The 24,456-nt window shown below is 46.5% G+C and overlaps 1 protein-coding gene and 1 non-coding gene across 6 annotated transcripts; one reads left to right on the top strand and one right to left on the bottom strand.

Annotated features, from left to right (window-relative positions):
* The first annotated feature begins 6 nt into the window (after positions 1-6).
* MYL4 (myosin light chain 4) lies at positions 7-24,456 on the top strand. 5 transcript variants are annotated; one of them, XM_032457167.1, is made up of 8 exons: positions 7-125; positions 13,146-13,308; positions 16,232-16,259; positions 20,847-20,996; positions 22,420-22,593; positions 23,097-23,174; positions 23,755-23,797; positions 24,280-24,456. In XM_032457167.1, the coding sequence occupies exons 2-7, from the start codon at positions 13,180-13,182 to the stop codon at positions 23,781-23,783; spliced, it is 588 nt and encodes a 195-aa protein (XP_032313058.1). In that variant the 5' UTR covers positions 7-125; positions 13,146-13,179; the 3' UTR covers positions 23,784-23,797; positions 24,280-24,456. The 5 variants fall into 5 exon arrangements, with proteins under 5 accessions (XP_032313058.1, XP_006177436.3, XP_032313056.1 ...); XM_006177374.3 differs by lacking the exon at positions 7-125 and adding an exon at positions 12,701-12,833; XM_032457165.1 differs by lacking the exons at positions 7-125; positions 24,280-24,456 and adding exons at positions 12,797-12,880; positions 23,900-24,205.
* On the bottom strand, positions 2,404-2,475 carry TRNAS-AGA. The gene has a single exon. It is a non-coding gene; the product is annotated as a tRNA-Ser (tRNA).

Below are 24,456 nucleotides of genomic sequence, written 5' to 3'. Positions count from 1 at the left end.
CCGCGCGGGAGCCAGACGGAAAGGCCCGAAGGAGGCCGGCAATGCCCGAGGTGAATCGGCGGAGGAGGAGACCATTGCCGGAAGTTGTCGAGGATGACCGGAGACTACCGAGTGTGATCCAGAGCGTAAGTTCCTCTCCTCGGCCACGCCTTCACCCACGCACGCCACGCCCAATCGACCACCCTAGGCTGGGACAAGCCCAATCGGCGAGCAGAAGGCTGGGCGTGGCGTCCTGTAGCCCACTCGGAGCGTTACGTGGCTGGGCTGCAGTTTCGATTCGCCGCTCAGTCTTTCTGGGTTGATTGGTGCGCGGTAGATGAAGCAAAGGGTAAAACCCGAGAGTTTGGGGCTGAGTTTAATTAATCAAGAAATAGCTGTCTGTCGAGTTGAGGTCATTCATCCATTCCAGAAGTACCTATTCATAGCTCATAGGGAAATGGGAAATTGGAAGGATTGCCACCCTCCAAAGAGTTAGTATGACCCCTGTCCTCATTATAATCTATTTAAGAGAAAAGTAATGTAACAAGGAGTGCTACATTTTGTGGTGCCGATTATAACTGATGTAAAAATTCAGAGGAGAGGGAAATGAATTAGAATTAGGATAAGGAAAGTTTCAGACTTAAACTGGGCTTGAAGAATGGGTGGAATTAGAAGAAAAGAAAGAGAGTAAGTGAAAGGAAGCAGAAATGAGATCGATTTGGTAGGAGTTAAGACATTAACTGGCGATGGTTATTTAGGTGGCCAGATCATGGGAAAATCTCAGAAAGAGGGCAGAAAATTCTATTCTTGATAGGAGAGGCATGGTGGTGTTATTGGGAAATCCAGGGCTTGGTTTTGAATTTTATCAGTGGTGCTAACTTAGCTTTAGGTCCTTAGGCAAGTCACTCACAACCTCAGTCAGAAAAATATGATTAAGAGAATTAAATGCATTAGCATTTGTGGCTGTGTCTAACACACATAGGAGGCTCTTTCAAATTTCCTTACTGCTCCCTCTCCCCTCAAAATGTGTAAACGGGAAACTATTAAAATTTTGCTTTTTGGTAGATGAGGAAAACAGTTTTTACAATGCGTTTTTTGTTGAATTATAGTTGATTCACAATATTGTGTTACTTTCAGGTGTGCAGCAAAGTGATTCAGATATATATATCAGATTATTTTCCATTATAGATTATTACAAGATATTGAATATAGTTCCCTTGTGCCATACAGTAAATCCTTTTATGTACAGTCTATTATCTATTAATGCTGTACTCTTAATTTATCCCCCTCCCTTTCCTCTTTGGTAACTGTAAATTTGAGGAAAACAGTGTTTGAAGGTTTATTTCCTAATCAGGACATCTCTCAGCTAGATGTGGGACTCATGGTAAATTCCATTTGTGTGGAAATTTCCCTTTCTGGTTCTCACATTTTATGCAGATGAAATCAGGTTCGAGTGGGTCACTCCCTTCCTTAGGGTGATGTTGAGGGGTTGTTGTTTTTTTTAAAACACCAGTTGACAGCTATAACCTTTACCACCAGCCATCTCTAGTCACTACTTAATGTACTCATAACCCCATAAAGGGTAGGTGCTAAGGTGATTTTATGCTGCCCTGTGACCTGTTCTTTTAGCAGGATTATGCTGGATGAACTAGAGTGGGAATAGTCTTCCACACTGTCCCGTGTGGTATCGACTAGCTAAAGTTTGGTTACAATCAAAATTTGGTTACAATTAAAAATGAAGTTCTTCAGATGCCCTAGTCTCCTTCCAAGGATTCAGTAGACGTATGTGGCTAATGACTCCCGTACTGTATAGCACAGATGTAAAATATCACCATCGTTGGCTTGACTGGGGCTGGAAGATCCAAGTTGGCCTCACTCATGTGTTTGGGGCTTTGGTGCTAGCTGTTGACAGAGCCCCTCATTTCTCCTCCACATGACCTCTCTCTGAGCGTTGACCTCTCATCAGTCAGTAGTCTAGCCACAGCTTCTTGATTTGGTGGCTGGAAACCAAGAAGGCAAAAACAGAAGCTGTGAGATCCCTTATGGCCTAGGTCTATAACTCAAGTCCCATCACTTCTTTTTGGTCAAATTAAGACACGGGGTCAGCCTGGGTTCAGCAGGGGGAGAAATAGGCTTCACCTCCAGATGGGAGGAGTGACAGAGTAACACTGCAAAAGACATGTGCAACTGGTGGGACTGATTGCTGGACCATCTTTGGAAATAATCTACCAGGTATGAGATGAGGGAATCTAGCAGTGTGAATGGAAAGAAATAGATGGGTAAGAGATATTACTATTAAAATGTAATGCTTTTTTTTTTTTTTTGAGCTGTCTTAATGATTTTGCACATTTCAAATTCTTTTATGGTTTTTTTTGGGGGGGAGGTAAAATTAGGTGTATGTATTTGTTTGTTTGTTTATTTTACTGTAGGTACTGAGGATTGAACACAGGACCACATGCATTCTAAGCATGCACTCTACCACTGAGTTATACCCTCCCCCCAAAATGTGATGCTTTTAACTGAACACAGCACCCTAGATTTATTCAAATGAATTCAGAATGCAATAGGACTACTGCTTTTATTATCTGGACGACTTCGATTAAAGTAGGCTAAAGTTGTGTTTGCATTTCGTAACAGTCACATGACACTGTTTGCTCATGCTAAGCTTTTGAGCTTTTTCACACAACATGCTGCCAAGGCTTGCACTTGTGCATTGGATTCTTCTCAATTTAAATGTAGGAACTCACATCACAGGGTACGTAAAGATGATTTGTGTGTGTGTGAAAATGTGTATCTAGAGCCCGCATTTAAAGAGTCTGTGATACTTGGCACTTCGGCTGTTAAGCTCAGAATTTGCCTAAAGTGTCCCCTCCCCAGATTGTTTTCTTTTTTCTAAAAATGAGCGTCTGTTTTCTGACTGTTGTTCACTGTGCTAACACATCTGTTAGTGTTTTCTACTCATTCACAGCAAGGCCACATCGTTTGAAGTTGTGCTTAGATGGGATCTTTCAGAGCATTTTTACTTCCTTTTCTGTTCCTGGTTGACCTGCTTAAACTCACCATCCAGCAACCACCTGGGCATCCCGCTGTCACCCACTATCCACATAGCTGGCAAGTGGAGTTAGGTTACAATAAGCATTTTTCCAAACACAGTAACTTATCCTTCTCTTTAGCCTGCCTCTTGGTCTATTTCATGTTCATTCAGATTTGGAGGCCAGCATTTAGGAAACTATGGTATCTTTGGCAAGGTGCAGGCCCACTGATACAGCCCGGAGTAAGCTTACTCTTCTAAATTCCTTCAGACCTCCTTGCCTATACCCGTCTTTTGCTCCTGTTTTATGTCACCTCTTATCCTCTTTATATTACCTGACCTTGAGACTTTCCCCCCATCTTTGCTCCTCCCTTTTTGTCGAATCATCCCCTTCCTTTGGCATCTCTTATCACACAGTCTCCTGGTTTTCCTCCTACTGCACTGTTCTTTATCAGTTTCCTCTGTAGACCCTATAATGTTTGACTGCTTCAGGGGTCTATTCTAGGACTTCTCACCTTATATGTTCTTCCTAGGCAAATCCATCCATTCTCATGGCCTCAGTTTTTGTCTAAAATTGTTTCAAAATCTGAATCTCCAGCCAGACTGCTTCTTAGAACTCCAGACCTAAATGCCTAGCTGCCAACTGGATGTCTCTATCTTGATGTCTCATAGATTCTTTGTTCAGAATGGAACTCCTCATTCCTCATACTTGAAATATTACCTATCCCAGTTTAGGACATCACCATCTCCATTGCCAAACCACTCTCTTTCTTTAACCCCAATATCTAGTCTCAAAGCCATACTAATTTTAACTCCTAAATATACCTTCATGTTTCTTCCTGTCCCAAGTATTACCTACCTCCAAAAACAAGTCTGACCTCCAAAACAAGTCAATGTCAGGACTCGAGGGCCTAAACCTCCCCACTGTTGACCAAAAACAAATAGATGGTCTGCTATTTGTTCAGCAAAACTGGGTTTATTCTGGATCAGCAAAGAAGTTCAATTCAGGGTGTGCAGCCATGGTGAGCCATGTGCAAGGACCCAGCAAAGATGGAGAGGAGAACTCTTTTATAAAGGAGAAAGGAAGTTGGGAGTAAACTTCCTTTTCCTATAGAAGTCCATGGCTTTCCATTGGCTGAGTGTGACAGTCTCTCATTGGCTGAGCTCTTGCCAGGAAAGAAGAGGATGTCTCTTCTTCCTATTGGGCTCTGCTATTGTCTGAGGGTGTGAGAGCGCCTCCTTCCAGTCTCCCAGCTCTATTTTAATTGAGGTTTTTGTTTAATAATTTTTCACATGCCCCAACTCAAGATTTCTCATTGTTCTCAGGATATAGATCAAACCCTTTAACCTGCCTTACAAGGCTCTCCAAGGTCTAGTCCCTGCCTCCTTATTCAGCCTTATCTCACCCACTCCTTCTTATACTATATATTCCAGCAAAGGGGATCAGAAAATGCCACCTTGGCATGAGGATTATTTTGAGCTGAAAGCAATTAAGAAGCAGCAAATACAGATGTTTTTGCCCTCTCTAAAGGTGTTTCCTTTCCCCTCTCCTGTACAGGAGGTGGAAAACAACCATTATCACTGGAGACAGAAAGTTGGCACTGAGTTGGGTCTGTACCAAAAAACCTTACTAAAATAACTTTTATTTTCTATTAGTTTTCCCCATATATTTATCTTTCCAAGATTTTCCACCCCAGAAGCCCAAACCCCTTTTTTTTTCTGTCTTGTCACTTCTACACAAATGTATTGCCCTTTTCTCAGATGGTATGCAAACCCTAAATTCTAGCCATCTCTTTGAATTACTTATCACTGAATTTTCCTATGTGTATGCATGTTGCATGTATAAACAAACTCTTGTTTTTTAATTCTGTTAATCTCTCTTTTGTCAGTTTAATTTGCAGGACCCCAGAGACTGAACATAAGAGGGGAGAGGAAAAATTTTTTTCCCTGCCCTACACCAGCTACATTGAACTTCTTGACCTACTTTTTTGCCCCAGAGGCTTTGTATTTACTGCCATCTCTGTCCAGAACACTCTAATTCCACTCTTCACCTGGCTATCTCTGTTCATCCTCCAAATACACTTCTGTAGTTTTTTCTGACCTGTTGGAATACAGGGATAGGTTGGTTATCCCTGCTGTTGCTCTAGTGCTGCCATACCTGTCGTTACTCTTATCACTTTTTACTGTAATTACTTGTTAATTATCCACTTACTATCTAGCCTATAAGCTCCATGAGGATAGAAGCCCTGTTTGCCTGTTCCAGGATGTATTCTCCACCCTTAGTATGGTATCTGGTACAGGCATACCTTGGAGATATTGCAAGTTCTAGTCCAGACCATCACAATAAAGCAAATATCAAAATAAAGCAAGTCACATGAATTTTTTGGTTTCCCAGTGCATATAAAAGTTATGTTTATACCATACTGTGGTCTACTAAGTGTGCAGGAGCATGGAGCATTATGGCTTAAAAATGTACACACCTTAATTTAAAAATACTTCATAGTAGTAATATCAAAGATCACTGATCACAGATCATCATAACAAATAGAATAATGAAAATGTTTGAAATATTGGGAGGATTACCAAAATGTGACACACAGACATGAAGTGAGCGAATGCTCTTGAGACAGTGGCACCAACAGACTTGCTCAATGCAGAGTTGCCACAAACTTTCAGTTTGTAAAAAACACATCTGTGAAGCATAAGAAAACAAAGTATAATAAAACAAGATATGCCTGTGCATGATGGGTAGTCATTCTTCTTTGTTCAGTGGATGAATAGAATAAACTCATTCTGTTTCTATTACTATTTTTTGTTTATCAACTGATGTTATATACTGAATGTTTCTGCCCCCCACCCCAATTCATATGTTGAAGCTCTAACCCTCAATGTGGCTGTATTAGAGATGGGGCCCCTAAGATTACTGAGGTCATAAGGGTGGGGCCCTGATCCAACAGGATTAGTGTCCTTATAAGAAGAGACACCAGAGAGTGCACTCTCCTTCTCTACCACCCTCCCCTGTGCATGCACATGCACCATGGAAAGGTCATATGAAGACATATAAGGAGGCAACCATCTATAAGCTAGGAAGAGAGCTCTTACTAGAAACCAAATTTGCTAGCATCTTGATCATGGACTTTTAGCCTCCAAACTGTGAGAAAATAAAATTCTATTGTGTAAGCCACCCAATCTAGGTTGAAAAAATGTTGACTGAATGATTAAAGTGGAAGACTTTACAAATATTACTTCTTCTTTCTAAAATACTTTCCCCTTTCTCTTTAACTAGATAAATTCTACTCATCCTTCAGGCTTCAGCCTTAATATAACAGAAACTTCACTTCTTCAGAAGTTTCCATATCCTACCCAATCTAAATTATTAACTCCATCCTATTAATCACTTTCTCAGAGCCTTCGTTCTTTTCCTTCATAGTACGTATGGTAATTTTAATTATATTTGTTTTAAGTTCCACCAAGGCAGGGACCTTGGCTCCCCATGATATCCTCATCACCTACCACAGTGCCCTGTACAAATATAAACAGATATTAAAATACTATAAACATATAGATATTTTGGAATATTTGATGGTTGAATGACCTGACCAATTAATTTAGCTCTTATTGTTCATAACTTGATTCTTTTTTGACTCTCCCTTTCTGGGAGGGAACATGCTGTCTTTGTACACATGTCCTTGAGGGATTTAAATTCAAGGCAGTGTGTGAAGTGTTGAGGCTAATCTGAGAATGCATCTTGGTTGAGCTCTGAGATGTGCTACAGAGCCTATGGCTAGGAGGGCTATACAGACTTAAAGGGAAACAGATAAACTGTAAGCAAATTAGCTTGTCTGGCGTGGAGGCGCTATAAGCTTGGTTGAAATGGCAGTGTTGGGGACAGTTGATAGGCTTTGGGTTCCAGGATGATGACTTTAGACTGATAAAATAGACCAAGGGAGCTGCTGGTGGTGATTGAGCTGGGGAGTGACCTCATGAGAGTGGAATTTGAGAAAGACTGTGCTAACAGCTGAGGATTATGTGAATTGGAGGAGAGAGTAGGGGTAGGGAATGCAGCAAAGAGGCTGATAGGGAGTTCAGGCAACTCTAAATTTCAACTATTCTAGGATCCTAGATGATTGAATCTGAAAAAAAAGATGCAAAATGAAAATAGTTCCGAGTTACTCATTTACAGTGAGAAATATTAATCTCCTTAGGGCATTAAGATTCTAACCAGAAGGCTGCTTGGTGAATAGAGACTTTGAACCAAAAGAGTGAATTGAGTGATCTTACTGGCTATTACCTCCTTTTCCTCAGAAAAGACATATATACTTGACTGCTAGGTAAGAAATATCTATGTCATTTGGAGAGGACACCTACCAAATAATAGATTCTTTGTTTCTCGCTTTTCTAGGTTTTAGGCAGACTTTTGTTTTTCTCAAAATAAATTGCATAGCAACGGATTAAACACAGACTTGATTTATTCCAGTCTTGAGTGTACACCATAGTTGTCTTAAGTAGACTTAGTTGTTATTGTTTATTTGTTTCTGTGTCACAGATATATGATTTGGGAGATAGATGATAAGCTAGGTTTAAGATATACTGAGTTTGAAGTGCCTCAGGAGAGAAATGTCCAAAGGTCAATTGAAAATGTGAAGCTTGAACAATTAATTTAGGAAAGAGACTGGGACTAGAGATATAGATTTTTCACACAGAACTAAATGCTTTCTTTTTTGGGTTATCTTGTAAAACTTTTGTGAGAATATTTATCATTATATTGAAGCTATACTTATTTATATAGCTGCATCCTCCACAACAGACAGTGAGCTCCTTGGGGCCAGAGATGGCCTCTCACTCATCTTAGTAAGAGTACCTGTATACTGTAGGTGCTTATTAAGCATTAGCTGAATGAGTGAATGAGAGTAATCTGGATAAAGGAAATAAAGCGAGGAGGGTCAGTGACAGAACTTTGGTGTTATAAGTACAGCAGAAAAGGCCTAGAAACCAGACCACAGAACTAGCCATGGGCAAGTCACTGATGGAGTACTAGGGAGGAAGTCAGAATTCAAGAAGTAAAAGAAGAAGCTGGTGGAAAGGGAAAGTGAGAAAAGAGAATCATCTTTAGTTTTTATCCCCAAATGCTGAGAAAAAGTGCCTGCTAAGAGTTTGAATCTTTTCTTCCTTCCTGATTGCCATCCATACTGTGGGTGCCCACCAGCTCTTTCACTGAGGCCTTCTTGCTTCCATGCTCCCTTGGGGCCAGGCCTCTCCCGGAGAGAACCCCATCAGCTCCTTTGGCTCCCGCCGTTGCCCTGCAGTAGTGTCCTGGGTTCTCTTCTCAGGTCTGCCATGACTCAGAGTGTGACCTTGGGCAAGTCACCCCCTTCTCCCTGGGCCTCTAAAGTCCCTTGCAGCTGTCGGGATGTCTGGGAGAATGTAGTTTGGATGACTGGTGTGGATTCCAACTTGCTCTTCGCCGCTTTCCATCTATAAATTGCTTTGCCAAACGCCAGCTGTCCTGCGCTCTGCTTTCGGTCCTCAGTTGGACTCTAACCCACCTGTTGTTGGGCCCCTCCCAGTATCCTCCTCCCACAGTTCAATTCACAGATACGTCACTAGGCGGCACTGCCTTGATCTCAGCACAGAAATGAGCTTCAACCTCTTAGGCCGACTGTTGAGTGATTAGGCCAAACATATGTAGCTTCCTCCAGCTGAACTAAAACAGCCGAGGAAATGAAGTCTAAGTTGATTTCAGTGCTCTGAGAGCCAGTGAATTTTTGATTTTAGAGACCTTTCTACTCCTTTTCTGCTTTACATTTGGTGCTTCATGCCTTCAAGGTGACTGAGGCTTCACGTTATTCATTGCTTTTTCCCTCCTTTCTTGGTGGCAAGGAATCTTAGATACAGAGAATTGGGTTAATCACTCTCCTTGATTTATAGCCTTCTTTCATCAATGGTTCATGCAGGACCTCTCTTGTTTAATTGTTTAATTATTCTCTTTTATCTCATTGCTCTTTGCTAGACACTTGTCTAAGCATCTCACTCATATGAACTCATTTAATCCTTACAATCACCCTGTGAGGTTATATTAGCAGCCCCATTTTACAGATGGGAAAACTGAGACATAAAGAAGTTAACTAGTTTGCCCAATGAACTAACCAACCAGGATTCTAACCCAGGACTGTAGATCCTAAGTGGGCCCTCTTAACCTCTGCCTTGCAACAGAGCCTGATTTAACCCAGCATCAGCTATGGGGACAGATAAGTGCAGTGTTGGCCAGGGCATTAACCCATGATATCTAGCTTATAAGACACTGACCAGAAGAGAGGAGGGGGTGACAAGGACAAGGCATTAACAGCCAGGCCTTCTATCAGCAGCATTTGACCCCAGGCAGGAGACTCTAATGGATCTCTCTCAGGGCAGGACCCAGGCCCTGCATGGTTAGAGCTGATGGGAGGAGGATGAGTGAGTGTGCGTAAGCCCAGCCCAGATGAGGGCTGATGTCAGTTCTCTGTGTGTTTGTCTCTGAATGTGACATATGGTGTAAGCTGATTGGTGTGAATTTCTGTCCTGCATTTTCCATCTACTGAGTGTGAGGTCCTTCCAGTGGGGGCACTGGAGTGGTTGGAACAGCTCTAGCTGGGGACCCCTCAATGCCAGCCATAGGCCTTGTGAAGGGTGCTCTAGGAGGATAAAATTGGAAGGTGAATGTTAGTGGCTGTGAAGCAGAATGAGGACCATAAGAAAGTGAAACCTCTGACTCCGGTTACTAGGATCTGATGAACTGTGAGTATCATGAGTTTTAGTAATAACAAGGCTGGTGTCAGGTATCTTGATTCTTGATGCATGGCTCTTTCTGGGAAACCACAGCTCTGCTCTAGTTGCTTCTGAAGTCCCAGCCACTTTTTTAGGTGGGGTTGCTTAAAGAGAATCAGAAACTGATTGGGAGCATCTCCTCCCCCACTGAGGTTTCAGGCAGGCAGGCTCCTCATCTGAGTGTTCCTGATAGGCAGGCCTGGCCCCAGAGACCTGCTACGTGCTTTCTGAGCCACAAATATTTCACACCATGGGTACCCAGCTGCCACCCTTCTCCTCCCCCATTCCTTTCCATCTCTTCCTTGTTCCTGAACCCACACCGTACAGTCACGTTAGCCACTGCCACCTTACCTGTCCCTCCCTCGGGTGGACCCCTCTGCTGGCATTCCTTCAAGGAAATCTGAGAAAGCTGAGCACACCTCTAGCTTCTTCCGCCTCCAAAAGCAAAATGAAATTGACAGTGATGAATGTTTCCTACTTGCGGGACATGGTTTGTGGTGCTTAACAGTAGTTCATACAAATCTTGCAACAACTTGAGAAGGAAATGTTTGCTGTTGAAGGTCCTGAAGGTACTGGGCCCAAGACTGAGAAAGGGCAAAACCATTTAGAGGCAGGTATGCTTGCTTGCCTCTAAAACCCACACTCTTTCTTTGTTTTCAGGTGTCCCCCAACCCCCATTCAGCATCCCCAGCTTTCTAACCTCAGAGGTCTGTTCCCAAGCAGTTCTATTTTGCTTCTACTCAGAATTAAAAAAAAAAAAAAAAAAAAAAAAAAAGTGAAAGAAAAAGGAGGGTAAGAAGAAAGGAAAAGAAAAGGGAAAAAAATCTCTTATACTTCTGAGGATCTTTTGAAGATCATAATTCTAGAATGATTAGAATAACTTGTTTTTTCTACTCACTGGTTATTTTTAAACTTTTAAACTGTGGAACTGTTTCTTAGGAAATGACCGTGGGGCCTTCAGTATATGAAACACATAGGAGTGGTGCTGTTGGAAGAGGCAGGGTGGGGGAACTCCAAGATCTGGCCTCTCTGCCTCTCTTACAGCTGGAAGCAAGTTAAGGGAGCCTTAGGTGTCTGTTGAACACTTTGAGAGCCCCTGATTCTCTCTCCTGTTAGAGATAAGGAAGCTGAGGCCCAGAGAGGGGAAGTGGCTGAAGTCAGGACTAGCAGTGTCTGGCTTTTGCAGCTTCCAGCCTGCAGCTTTCTACAGTTTGTGTATCCCTGCAAACCCCACCTAGTCCAGGAAGGGGATGCGGGTTGGGGAAGAGGGGGAGGAGAAGCTGGGCTTCCTCTTTCCTCTTTCCTCATCACCAACAACGTGAGCTCCCAACCGCCTTGGGAATGAGGTAGTCAGGGAGAGGACAGCCGGGGAGTACTGAAGGGTGAAAGCAGAGGCACGTGGGAGCAGGTGACGAGTCAGAGGAAGTGAGAAGGGGGAAGAAGGGAAGAGGGGAGGGGAAAAGAGTCAAGGAGCCGCCGTGCCAGCCCAGGACCAGGAAGCTGGCCTAGGGTGTGGGCCCTGGCCTTGCTCTGGGATCCCCTTGGCAAGTCCTGGCCCCCTTTCCTGCCTCAGTTTTCTCCGAAGGCTCCTGTGCTCCCCAGCGGTGAGAGCACTGTAGGCTGTCCGAGGGGAGGGTGGTGTGAGAGCACCACATGCATGGGGCCAGATTAGCCGCTCTGCCTGTGAACAGCTGACTGGCTCCGGGTAGCTCAGGAGTCTCGGGGCTTAGATCGCTCACCTGTGAAACCAGGTGGGATGAGCTGGTCTCCAAGGGCCCTTTTGTCTCTGACGTGGCGGGACATGGAGCCTGTGCTTAGGGAACCCGGAGAAGGGGCAGGTGTGGGCTCCAGGGCACCAGCATTATGTAGTCTAGCAATCTTGTGTTATGAGTGAGGAAACTGGGCCTACAAAGGCAAAGTGACCTTTCTGTTTCTCTCAGCTTTATTTCTCTTCACCCTCTGAACTGCAGAGTTGTCAGATTCAGTTCAGAGCAATTCTGTGCAGTAGATAAGCTCTTCTGTTGTTGTTTTTCTGAACATTCTTTTGACTTTCAACTTTTTTTTTTTTACAAAAACAGTGTATGCTCGTTGCAAAAATTTCCATTAATACAGGAAGTGAAAAGTAAAAAACTGCAAATTGCTGTCATCCTCCTGTCCTCACCGTTTGAGTCCCCAGGGGTGTCCCAGGTTAACAGTTTAGTGTGCATTCATCCCGACCTTTCTGATGACCACACATACATGTGTCCCCCAAATGGGATTATAATAATATCAATTATTCAAGCACAAACTTTATAGTCAGACACATCTGGGATTCTAATCCCAGTTTATAGCTAATTGACTGAGTGACCTTGTTACTTGACCAGTTTTAGTCTCAATCTCCTCATGTGTGAAATGGGAGTAATAATAATATCTACCTAATTGGGTTGTGGTGAAGATTTAATGAGATTTTATATGAATGGCACTTAACTGTCAGGGCCTGGTACATAGTAAGCACTACACACACACGCATACACATTCAGGAGGCCCAGAATGAATTAGAGATATAATAAAAACGTGACCCAAGTTTTCTGACCTCCAGTCTCAATGACTTTCAGCCAATCTCTCTGCTTCTCATCCTGGCCCCCTGGGCAGAAGTTAAATGCTCAATATTTGTTGAATGAATGATTGAAATTGTTGGGGGAATGGAGCGAGGGATCTGAGGTCTGTGGAGTTCCTGGGGTGCCTGCTCTGGAAGATGGAGGGTTTTACCCTGTGGGTTGGGAGGGTGTGGGACAGTGTGAGTTGGCAGGACCAGCTGTTGCTTCAGGGCTCCAGGCCCAAGAGTTGAACCTCAGGGCAGAGCCGAGGCCCCAGAGTGGCTCTCAGCTTAAAGTAGCTTGGCTTAAAAGGAATGTGCAGTGGGCTGCCTCTGCTTGGGAGGGGCTAAAAAAAGCCTTACCCTCCCCTGGGCTTTGTGTGAGGGTTATCAACTGCTCCAGTCAGCTCATCTCTCTGGCTGGACTCTGGCATATTTGAGAGGGTCTGTTTTCCTGGCCCCTCCAGGTTTCCACCAATTGGCATGAAGGGGTCAGCCTGCCCCAGAGGTGGAGGCCGTGAGGAGTGTGAGGTGTTGGGGGAGGGGCGGGGGAGGGGGCTGGTAGCCCCAAACCTGGTGACAATGCACAGTTGTCAGCTGTACCCTGCTGGTGTTTCTTCCTTTTATAGTCAGCAGCAGTTGCTCTTGCTCTCACCCAGCCCCTCCGTGGGGGCTCCTAACCAGGATAAAAGGGGCAGGAGGCAGCCAGTCTGCTGTCTCATCTCCTGGGTGCCTCATCTCTTGATTCCTTCCCAGGTCCCACCTCCACCGAAGATCCCAACAAGGCAACATGCCCCCCAAGAAGCCTGAACCTAAGAAGGAAGCGGCCAAGGCAGCCCCGGCCCCAGCCCCGGCCCCAGCCCCGGCCCCACCTCCTGAGCTCCCTAAGGAAACTGCCTTTGACCCCAAGAGTGTAAAGGTGAGTGAGCCTCAGCCACTGGGATGGGGGTGGGATGACATTCAGGATCCTATTTGCCCTGGAGCTCAGAGATGTACTTCATGGAGGCTGGACTGGGGTGAAGGCTATGGTGTTCGGGCCCCAGATCACAGCCCCACGGGGTGCAGAGCAGGTGTCGGGGCTGGTAAGGGCTATTTCGGGTTGTGGGCTTTTCCTCTCAAGAACAGGTTTCTGCTCTGCCTGAGGGAGCTCTGCTCTGTCAGCCCAAATTTGCCCAGCAGAGTTGGGAATGGTAGGGAGGTGCAACCAACCATCCAGCCTTCTTTGAAAACACTGTAGGGACCACCATAGCGAAGTAAAAGAGACTGACCCTTTCCTCACACGTAGTATGTTACCTTATGGCGGAAGGACACAGGACGATAACTCCCAGTGGACCTTGGAGTAAGTCCCGTCAACAGCGAGGGGGTGTGCGCTCTGTGTGCTGGGGTCTAGGAAAGGCTTCATTTGCAAAGACCCTTACAGTGGGTGGGTGGTGGGGCAGGGAGGCCCCAGACAAGGTGAGAAGAGCCTGCTTCCCTCTCTTCTTCCTCCTTCTGTGGCCTCAACCTGGGCTCCTGCCTGGAGTTTGCAGTGCACTGGCCCATCCCAGGCTGAGACCCGCCCCCTGACCTGGTGCGGGAGCCTGGCTCCCTCTGCTGCCCCCGCCCTGCTCCCTCTCTGCCCCGCCCTGCTCCCCTCACAACTTTGAGGCTCATCTCCCTGAAGCTGGTGAAGGCCCTGTGTGCTGACTCAGTCAGTTTAGGCCTCCCAGCTACCTGGCCCAGCTGCTGAAGGAATGGAACTGGGAGGGGATGGGCCGGGGAAGGAGAGGATCAGATGCCTATGGAGACTGAAGCATTTTTAAGCCTTGGCACTGAAATGTAAGAGGTCAAGTGGCCACTGGTATGAGGAGCTATTAATAACAGGTTGGGAGTGGTGGGCATCTGGGGATGTCAGCCTTTGGGCAGGGCTGGAGGTGCTGAGGAATCAAATCAAACTTAGAGCTCGGGACCTGTTCTGTGACAATGGGCAAGGAAACTAGCCTCCAGAGCTCTAAACGGATGATCCCCCCCGGCCCTCTCAGGATACTTCCAGCACCCACAGCCCTGGGAGACCCTACCATTATACCCAGAACCCTGTGGCTGGTCTGTGGTAATTCCAACAAGGGGCAGGAGTCACCGGCTTGGCTAGGAGATAGAGGCAGTTTCCCCATCCCTGGGCCTGGTTATAGTGTACTCTGGGGAAACTGAGGCACGGTGTAAGACTTTGAAAGTACCGGAAGATTTTCTAGGTCTGACATCACTCCCTCTATGGTCAGAGCCTGACAAGAAAAGCTGACTGTCTCCCCCTTGAGGACACCTGTATTTCTGACTTGCTCTGATGAGGCATCATTCCCGTGGGACGACAGCTGCAGAGTGGTATCAGATGAGTGCCTCTCTTTGGCTGTCGCGTCCCTTGTCCCCCCATCCACCCACCTCCCCCAGTTTCTCGCCTCTGGTTGCAGTTCTGTTTTCCACGTCTGGACTTTCCAGTTCTGAGGGCTGTAGAAGTTGCTTTCAAGTGGAGAAAAATTAGGTATCTTTCACGAGGGCTATTTTCCCTCTTACTGTGCTTACCCAATTCCTTTGTTTAGAAGATTCTTTGCTCAAAGATAGAGTAAAAGTAAACTTAAGCCCAATGTGTGTGGATATAACCATATATTCTGATGCTATGTCTTTACACTAATTTCTCTTACACATTTACTCCTGTAGCTTAACGCATTGCAAAGTAGGGCAAACTGCACCATTTCTTCAGAGGGTTCATTCAAAGCATCCTTTACTCCATTTAGGGGATGTCTTAACTTTCTGACCAACCCTCCCCAACACCTTCAGCAAAGTCCATTCCTGGGCACAGCTAGTTCCCTTCCCATCCCAGTGTAGCCCCTCTCCTGCTCTCCTAGCTCATTACAATCACCTCCAGGGGTCCCTCCTTAATGAGGCAAGCCTCTGATGGGCACAGAGCAGCAGAGTCAGGACTAGAAATGGTAGTACACAAAGAAGACGCTCCAGCGGAGAGGGCATTTGAGGGATTGGCGGGGATGGTAGATAAGGACAATGAAGTAACAGACAAGAGCCTAAGTTAAAGTGAAGACTCATGCTTGTTTATTGTCACTCATTTTCATAAAATTCCACCCTCTCCTTCTGTACTGAGATTTGAATTTAGGGGGAGAAATCCAAAATTTATTCCTTCTCTCCACGAATATTTTTGAGTGCCTACTCTGTGCCAGGCATTTTCTGGAAAATCCCCTGCCAGGACCCTGACTGGAAAACGGTTAGGAAGCATGGAAGGCCTGCCCAAATTACTCCTGCTGTCCCAGAGTGCCTGAGAGGGCCACGTGCTGATGGAGGGGTCGGGTCGGAATGGCGTGAGGGAAGGCTTCACTGAAGGAAGTGGATTGAAAGTCAGTATCAGGTAGAAAAGGAAGCCCAGGGTGGGGAGGGGTGGGTTCCCAAAAGGAGAGGAAGTGTGGCCTGCAGGAGGATTGTAGGCTGGGGAGAGACTGAAGAGGTGAAAGCTAGAGCAGTTTACAGCTGCTGGGATGGAATTTCCATTTGACCCACAGGAATTCTAGTAGGGAGTCAGTGTAGGTTCTAGACTCACCCAGAGTGTTTCTCTTTTCCTCTTTCCCTCTCACTTGGAGCCATCACTTATCAAGTGGCATTGAGAGAACTTCAGAGGCTGCATTACTCGATCGCCTGTCAGTAGTGGCCCACTCATCAGTAGGCTGGTGTTGGACCCTTAGCCGGTGTCTCCTTCCCTCCTCATCAGTGTCTGCTGGACGTGACCCGACTGCAGAGGCCACTTTTGCTTCCCTTCCCTGCCTCTAGCAGCCTCAGCCCTCATTCCTCTGTGTTTCTCTCCACAGATAGACTTCACTGCTGACCAGATCGAAGGTGAGTATTAACACACCTCCCTCACAATACTCTCTCTGTTCCGCTTCGTGGGGGAGGAAGAGGCGGAATTGTCATCACGATGGTAATCGTAATCATCGCCATCATCGCAAGCCTGTATTTGAGTCAGGGCACACGAAGGCGTGACTGGAAGATAGTAGGCGGAACAGCCAACATAGATTTGCCCTTTGCTCGCTTTCACCTGTTACATGTATTTACTTAAGCACTTTATGCGGATTAACTTCTTTAATTCTCACGACAACCCTGTCAGGTAGGGACTATCACCTTTCCATTTTACAGGTGAGAAAACTGAGGCACAGAGAGGCTGGGTGGCTTGCCCAGTCTTGCACAGGCAGTTGGTGGTGGAGCCAGAATTCCAACTCAGGCAATCTGATTCCAGACTTGAGTTCTGGACTACTCTGCCAGAATGCCTGGAACATAATAGATGCACAACAAAAATGCCTTTTTTTCCTCCACCCCCAAAATTTCCTATCCAAGATATTTAGAAGGCCTCATTTCTGTTCCTGTTATTGGAAAGCCCTCCTTAGGTTATCAGCTTCATCTCCCCTCATCCTGAGGGCTGCCAAGATGCTCACCCACTACTGGCGACAGGACCAGTGGTGACTTGGGGATGCCCTAGTCCACCTGTGATCTCCATCAACAACCCTCCTCCATCTTTGATAAAGACAATTTGTTTTCTCAGTCTTATATAAGTGTTAAATGTGTCTTCAAGACAAGCCTTGAGATTGCCCACTCTCCAACTTGACTGTTGCTCCTTAGCCCTTCTTCCGTAGGAGTCTGGTGTTTTGAAAATGAAGTGTTTCCTCCTGTGATTCCTACTTTCCAGCTGGGAGTCATCCTCATTGCAGCTCATCCCTCAGTCTCGCCCACCAAATGCCTCCAGGACATAAAATCACAGGAATTGAAAGGGATCTTGAAAGGTCACCTGATCCAACCCTTTGATTTTAAGCACAGACTGTATTAAAAAAAAAATTAAACTAATACATCTACAAGGTAAAAAATATATATATCATATACTATTTAAAAAATAATGAAAAAAAATTTCCTCTTGCTTTCCTCTATGCTGATCCCTCTCCCAAAATTATCACTTTTAATAGGTCTATGTATTCTTTGATAAAAATGTATAGTGTTATACCAGTATGTATGTATGTGTGGATGTATGTATGTGGCAAGTTTACAAATTGAGTCGTGTGATACATACTGTCCTGCATCTTTTATTTAATATATTTGGGTTTAGTAATATATAACATAGTATATATTATTTAATAATATATTTAAATATCTTTTTGTAGTTAACACAAACAGTTCTACCTCATTCTTTTAAACAATCATATAGATTCTCTCACATGGATGTACCTTTTAATCCAATCAGGCCCACATTGATAGACCTTCAGTATTTTTCCAGTTGGGGGAAGAAGTCAGTGTGCTTTCCCCAAGGGACCTGCCTAGCAACGAGTCAAAGGATATGTGCGTTTTAAATCATCATAGTTGTTGCCAAACTTCCCTCCCCAAAAGTGACGCCAGTTACCCACAAATAGGGCATGAGAGCTGGCAGATGCATTTTGAAACTAGTGAGCTGAATCTGACTCAGTTTTTGCAGTACCCTGTGGACATACTTTCCGTCAATAGTTTGGAGTACTGTGAAATGCTTAAATTTTAATGCATTTTAGTTAAATATATTCTTAGTGTATATAGAAACACAGTGACACCCGTGAGGACTAGAAAATCAACTAATGGTTTAAAATGTTCATTTCTCAAGTGGGAATCATGGGCAAAGCCAATTGGGACAGCTGGTTGCCCCTTTTCTCCAGGAAGATTATTGGGGCTGGAGGCCTAACTCGTTCCAGTCTTTCACCCTTCTGACTTTGAAGGCATTGTTCCTTAGTTTGGATTGGAATTGTTTCTGCTTTAATTTTACTCCTACTTTTTCTTTGCTCTTTGTGAAGATGAAGATGGTTTTCTCATGTTATGCTGGAAATAACATTATTTGGAACCAGGAGACTTTGATATTAGCTCTAATTCTGCCACTGTTGGCCAAAAGACTTGGGGCAAGTCATTTTTTTAAACCCAAATTCTCTTATCTGCAAAGTGAGGGTATTTGGTTCTTTTCAATTCAGAAATTCTGTGACTCTATTCAGCGTCCTCTAGAGACCCTCCATCTGTTTGAAGATAGTTATCAAATCCCTTCTATGCTTTATGTTCCTTAGGTGATATAATCCCAATTTCTTTTATGCATTTTTTTTGTGTTTTGTTTTTCTCTCATAGGCACTAGCTTCTAACTCCTGACTTCCTTCTCTGACCCCTCTCCAGATTTCCATATCCTTCTGGAAAGGGATCACCACCATTGCTCATCGCTCTAGCAGGCAACTCACTGCTACAGACCTCTGAAAAAGGGTTTCTTTGGGCCCATGAACACCACCTCTCATACAGCTCAAGTTCACACTGGCCTTGTTTTCCTCCTAGTAGCATCCTAGACTTCAGTGTTTCGTTTTCATGCGCACACCAGGCTTCCCAGCAGGCCAAACATTTGCTGGTGCATCAGGCCTCTTCCTCCTCTTCTTTCCTCCTCACTATGTCCCTTGGTTTCCTTAATAGTTGGCTGGAAGTCACATTTGCAGTGGCCTATAAATGAGAATAATGATAATACCTTAGCATAAAGTTCTTGTAAAGATTAATGGGATAATTCATGCAAAGTTACCAGCTCAGAGCCTGGCCCACGGTAAGTACCCAAACCATAGGTCATTGTTCTTATTATTTCCTTCCCGTTCCATCCTCCTGCTAAGTATCATTCTTCTTTTATGAGGAGACTCCTACTTTTATTGAGTCTGACCTCACTGTTCTGAATTAACTAGGGGAAGATTAAAAAGTCTGAGTTCAGATTCAACTAACATATTTATTGAACTTTGAATTTGTGCTGAAGCCATGCTAATTGCTTTAAAAGTTGAAAAACAAAACAAAACAAAATCTTCTAACAGAGCTGTGAGATAGATGCTGTTTCTTTTTGACAGGAGAGGAAACCAAGGTCAGGGAGGTTAAGTGACTTGGCCAGGATCACACAGTTAGCCGGTAAAATTGGGATCAAACTCAGTAAAATGACACTAACAGCATTGTTGGAGAATTTACTCTGTGCACAACATTATGTTAAGATATTTTTACATACATTATTGTATTTGGTTTGAATGTAATTTAAGGACCCTATGAGGTAGGTGCCATTTATAGAAGAGAAGAGGTTTATAGAGGTTAAATATTTACTTGCCCAGGGTCACATAGCTAGTAAGCAATAGAAATGGAATTTGAACTCAATTATTTAGTAACTTGAAAGACATGCAGTTTTATATCTTTGAAATTCATATAAAGCCTAATAAAAGGTTGCAGGTAAATGTCTTGGGGAACCTGCTTTGACATATGGAATGATTTGTAAATAATCCATATGCAGCCTCCAAGGAAATAAGTATTTCTAAAGAACTTAGAGAGGATTAAAAGCAGCTTTTCTCCTAAGTAGTTCATTCTTCTTAGGTTTGTATTGTAAATCTGCTTAGTAAACCATTTCTTTGTGGATAGCTTAAGGTAACTTCAATGCCATACCCAGTCCAAATTATCCCCAGTAATGAGTTGGTTGAATCCAAATTGATGAGGAACTAAGGTTCTTTGTGAAGGGCCCAGGAGTGCCTTCATTCAGCCTTGCCCCTTGGACACCTGCCCCAGTACCTTCTGGGAGTCTGGCTCCAGAATGAGGAAATATAATAATAACCACCATTTGTTGATTCCCTTACCACGTGCTAGACACGTGCTTGGTGTGCTTTGTAATCCCTCCAGAAGCCCACTCTGGTGGACACTGTATTCCCACTTAGGGTTAAGAAAGAGATGGCCCTCGGAAGTTAGTAGTTTGCCTGAGGCCACATGCGGGTCAGTGATGGAGCTGGGGTGACTGACTGTTTCCACCATGTCACCTCATCCTGCCTGGGAGCCCCTTTCAGCCTGGGATAGGCAGCACTGATATTAGCTGACTTTTGAACAGGTCTTATCACTTTGCAAGCTGCCTCCACAGACCGCCACCTCCTTTGACATCAGAGTGACTGGGAGGGAGGGTGGGGTGGAGCCTCCCTCCGTGTATGCATCAGGAAACTGAGACCCAGCTGGGCTCATTCTGTGCTGTTTGGCAGAGCCAAGATGAGAACCCGGGAATCCTGGCTTCTGAGCCAGTACTCTCTTCACTTCCCTGCCTTTTTTGATAGTTAGGCACCTCACCTGCACAGGGAAGGATGGGTAGATGGGAGGCGCAGAGGCAGGGGAGAAGTTCAAATGACATAACAAGTGATTGATGGAAGAGACCCCAGGCCCAGCGCTGGAAGAGGTTGTGGGGGCCCCAGGATGCCTCTTTGCTTGTCAGAAGATGGGGTAGGGGTCGGCTCCGGGGAGGGACTGGGGTGATGGCCAAAGGGAAATTCTGAAATATTTCATTAACCCCATTGACCCGCTCTTCAGCGTGGGGTGGGTGGAGGCTGATCGGTCCCTAGCCCCCCGCCTTCACCTGGACCTCAGGGGCTGCAGCCAGTCTTCTCTCCGCAGAATTCAAAGAGGCCTTCTCCTTGTTTGACCGGACCCAAACTGGAGAGATGAAGATCACGTACGGGCAGTGCGGGGACGTGCTGCGGGCCCTGGGCCAGAACCCCACCAACGCCGAGGTGCTGCGCGTCCTGGGCAAGCCCAAGCCGGAAGGTCAGCGAGCCCCGCTGCTCCTGGGGCTCTCTCCCTCGCCCTCTCCGGCCCCTCAAGACCAGCTGACCCCTCAAGACCAGTCTCCTCCCATTGCTAGAGTTACCTGGAGGCAACCCCCATCCCCTGCCACCGGCCGAGCACTTAGTTGATGCTTGAAGAGTGTAGTGGGAATTTATTCTTGTTTCCCCACTAGGGCAAGAGCTTCTAGGGAGCAGGAGAGATGTTCTGCTGCTTCAGTGTCTTCCTCCTACACCCAGGGGCCCAGGGACATGGGGCAGGGAGGCCTGAAGGGAAGCTGATAAGGAACCAGCGGCTTGCTCTTCCCCACCAGCAAATCGTGGTCGAGGTGTCACAGCACTGAGATGTCCTGTGACCACTGTGGGTTGTATCACAAATAATTTGCTCCTAATAACAGTTATAAAAGATTAAATATAATTTGCTTAATATAGATTAGAGAAGACTCAGAGTTACCTCTGTAATGATGCCTCTTTCACTCATTTGCATTCAATAGGTTCTGGTGAATGAGAGTTTAGAAAGTGGTGGAAATGGTCCCATTTGTGAGGTCATCTGTCACACACGGCAGTCAAGTTAACAGCCGTCCTAACATACATGTCCTTCTGAGAGGACGGGGCCAGGCAGACCTGGGCAGGAGCCCCAGACAGGGTGGGCCGTCTCTAGAGGCTTCCTGGGCCCCATATTGGTCTCCACCCCCTTTCTTGGTTCTCGTCCCTTCCCCCACTGCTCTTGTTGGTGAAGGAAGACACCAGTGAGGGGTGAAGGATGAGGGCCAGCAGGGCTTCTCAGAGGTCAAAAGATACCTGAGCACCTCCACTTGGGAGGTTCCTAGGTTATAAAAGAAAGAAATGCCAACATTTGGGGTCTTTGAAAATGGTTTCCATCTATTAAATTAAAGCTTTTGACACATGACAACGTGGGAAAAGTGTAGTAGTTGCACGAGAATCATATATTTATGAAAATTATTGACCCAGAGTTGCGCCAGGCAGTGCAGTCTAGTGATGGAACCCAAATTTGGAGTTATGCAAAGTTTTCTTTTGGCCACCTCGTCAGTTTACCTCTGTGACTGTGAGTCTGTCACATGTCAAAAGTCTAAGTTGTGAGTGTGAGGCCTGGGCTGTGTGGCCCTTTGGGCCCCTCAAATCTTGCTGCTGCCACCTTAGCTCCTTGCCCCCCATCCACGTGGAACATGGAGGCCTGGGTGGAGTCACAGTCCCTCTTCCCTCCTGCCCTAGTTCTCTCACTGAGAAGTGCCCGGAGCTCCTCCCGGGGCTCTGTGGCCTCCACGATGGTGCCGGGTGCTGCCAGGGACAGGCCAGCCCCGCAGAGCTGGGTGAGGCCCCTCCTGACCCTCTGCTCCCCACGAGCTCAAGTCAAATTCTCTGTCCTTCCCCACGCCCGCTGGAAGAGATGAATGCCAAGATGCTGGACTTTGAGACGTTCCTGCCCATCCTGCAGCACATCTCCCGCAACAAGGAGCAGGGCACCTACGAGGACTTCGTGGAGGGGCTGCGTGTATTTGACAAGGAGAGCAACGGCACGGTCATGGGTGCCGAGCTTCGCCATGTCCTTGCCACCCTGGGTATGCCAGCTGGGCAGAGGCGGGGCCCAAGTGGGAGGAATGGTGGGTGGGAGGTGCCCAAGTGCATAAGTTAGGGGAGGCATGAGGGTCCCTGCATCCCGAGAGTCACGTCCTGATCCAGGCCTGTCTCCTTGCTCTCTGCGGGAATGGTCTTCCCCAGGTGGGTTTGTTCAGCAGGGCTAGAAGGAGAGGAGGGCAGGTTGGCAGAGCAGGGGGTAGGCCTGAGAGGTAGGACCCAGGGCTCCTGTCCTTGTCTTTGCCTCAGTCCCCGGGGTCCTGGTCTGCTCATCCAGTGGTGGCTGTAGGCAGAGGGAGAGACCTCGGGGACTAGGAAGAGCCTTAAGACCTTTAGCTCCACCCTCCAAAGCCTTTGGGGAAAGTTTGGTGTGACCACTTCCTAGATCCAGGGAGTCTGGGGCCTTCAGACTCAAGAAGGTGTTTGGGTTTTGCTTGTCTGTCCTCTGCCCATCTGTAATTAAGTGCCTTCTTTCTCCCATCCCCAGGAGAGAAGATGACTGAGGCTGAGGTGGAGCAACTGTTAGCTGGGCAAGAGGATGCCAATGGCTGCATCAATTATGAAGGTATCAGCTCATGCCTCACTTATCCCAGCACCCGGGGATGGGGAGTGGGCACAGTTCAGGCTGGGCGGGGCTGCAGAACAGAACAGAGGCAGGACCTAGAGATATGAGTACCTGGTGGGCTTTGGTGAGTCTCCGTGGATACTGTTCTTTTCCATCCTGGGAGTGGACATCACAGTGTAATGGAAGGAGAATGGATTTTGAAGATGGCTCTGTGATATACCAGCTGTGTGACCTTAATCAAGTCACTTACCTTCTCTGAGCCTTGGTTTCTCATTGGAGCAATGGGGTGATGCTGGCACTTCTCTCAAGGCTATGGGGATCAGCAAAGATACCATAGCTCCTTTCAACTATGTCAAGTACCTGCACAGAGAGTGGACACAGAGCAGCCAGGTGTCTTCATTTCTTCTACCTTCTCCCCATTGACCCCCAAATAAGAGAAAGAATTACAGACTGGAGATAGGGTTGTGGGAAGGTTTGAGGTCAGCAGTATGAGCAGGCAGAAGAAGTTTAAGGGGCTGAGAGGCCAATAAAGAGCTGGGAGGGGCCAAGCACAGTAGCTGATTCCCATCTTCTTTCCCAGCCTTTGTCAAGCACATCATGTCCGGGTGAAGCAGACCCCCAGGGTGAGTGCAACTCTCTCCCTCCTGGTCCCTCTGGGGCCCCAGAGGGGCCCTGAACATCACCACGTGCCCTAGAGCTCTTCTCTCCTGGTTTGGCCCCTTAAGAGGAGACAGCAGGAGATGGAGTACCGCCTGGACCCACGCATCTTTCCCTCCACTCATAGTGCGCCTCCCTCACCTGCTTCCTGCCCTGCCCCTGCCCTCCGTGGTCTTTGCACCCAGCCACATTCTCCTCCCTCTCCCAGGATCTCTCAAGGCAAGACCGTTCCCTCAGGTGGGGCCTCCTGTGTGGAGCCCTGCACGTGAGAAAGCCGGCTCCCAGGTGGAAGGGAATGTTCCCGGCCTGTGCTCTGAGCCTGTTCCTCTTCACTCCCTTCCCTGAGCGCCCCTGGGCTTGGTGTCACCCTGGTAGGGGTGGGGGGTGTGGTCAGGGGCTGGGGGAGGGGGCGAGAGAGGTGCCCTTTCCATCTAGCACTTTCTTGCAGGTGCCTGGCCCCTGGCCTTAGCCCGGGCTAGTTACCCAGAGGCCCGGAGTGGCTGAACTGGAGCTGGAGTCCTGGACTTTCTGCTGCCTCACAGCCCCAAGGACCTTACAGGCTCATAGCCCTCCCTGTAAATAAACAGCTCCAGGGAAGCTGGGCCAGCTTCCTGGATTCCAACCA

This window comes from Camelus ferus, chromosome 16 (genome assembly GCF_009834535.1).
Source record: "Camelus ferus isolate YT-003-E chromosome 16, BCGSAC_Cfer_1.0, whole genome shotgun sequence".
Classification (NCBI taxonomy): domain Eukaryota; kingdom Metazoa; phylum Chordata; class Mammalia; order Artiodactyla; family Camelidae; genus Camelus; species Camelus ferus.
This window is presented reverse-complemented; position numbering and strand designations above follow the sequence as displayed.

Coding starts and splice junctions, on each gene's coding strand:
- MYL4 (XM_032457164.1), top strand. Junction 22,594..23,096: donor CCATGTCCTTGCCACCCTGG/GTATGCCAGCTG, acceptor TCCCATCCCCAG/GAGAGAAGATGACTGAGGCT. Junction 23,175..23,754: donor TGGCTGCATCAATTATGAAG/GTATCAGCTCAT, acceptor CTTCTTTCCCAG/CCTTTGTCAAGCACATCATG.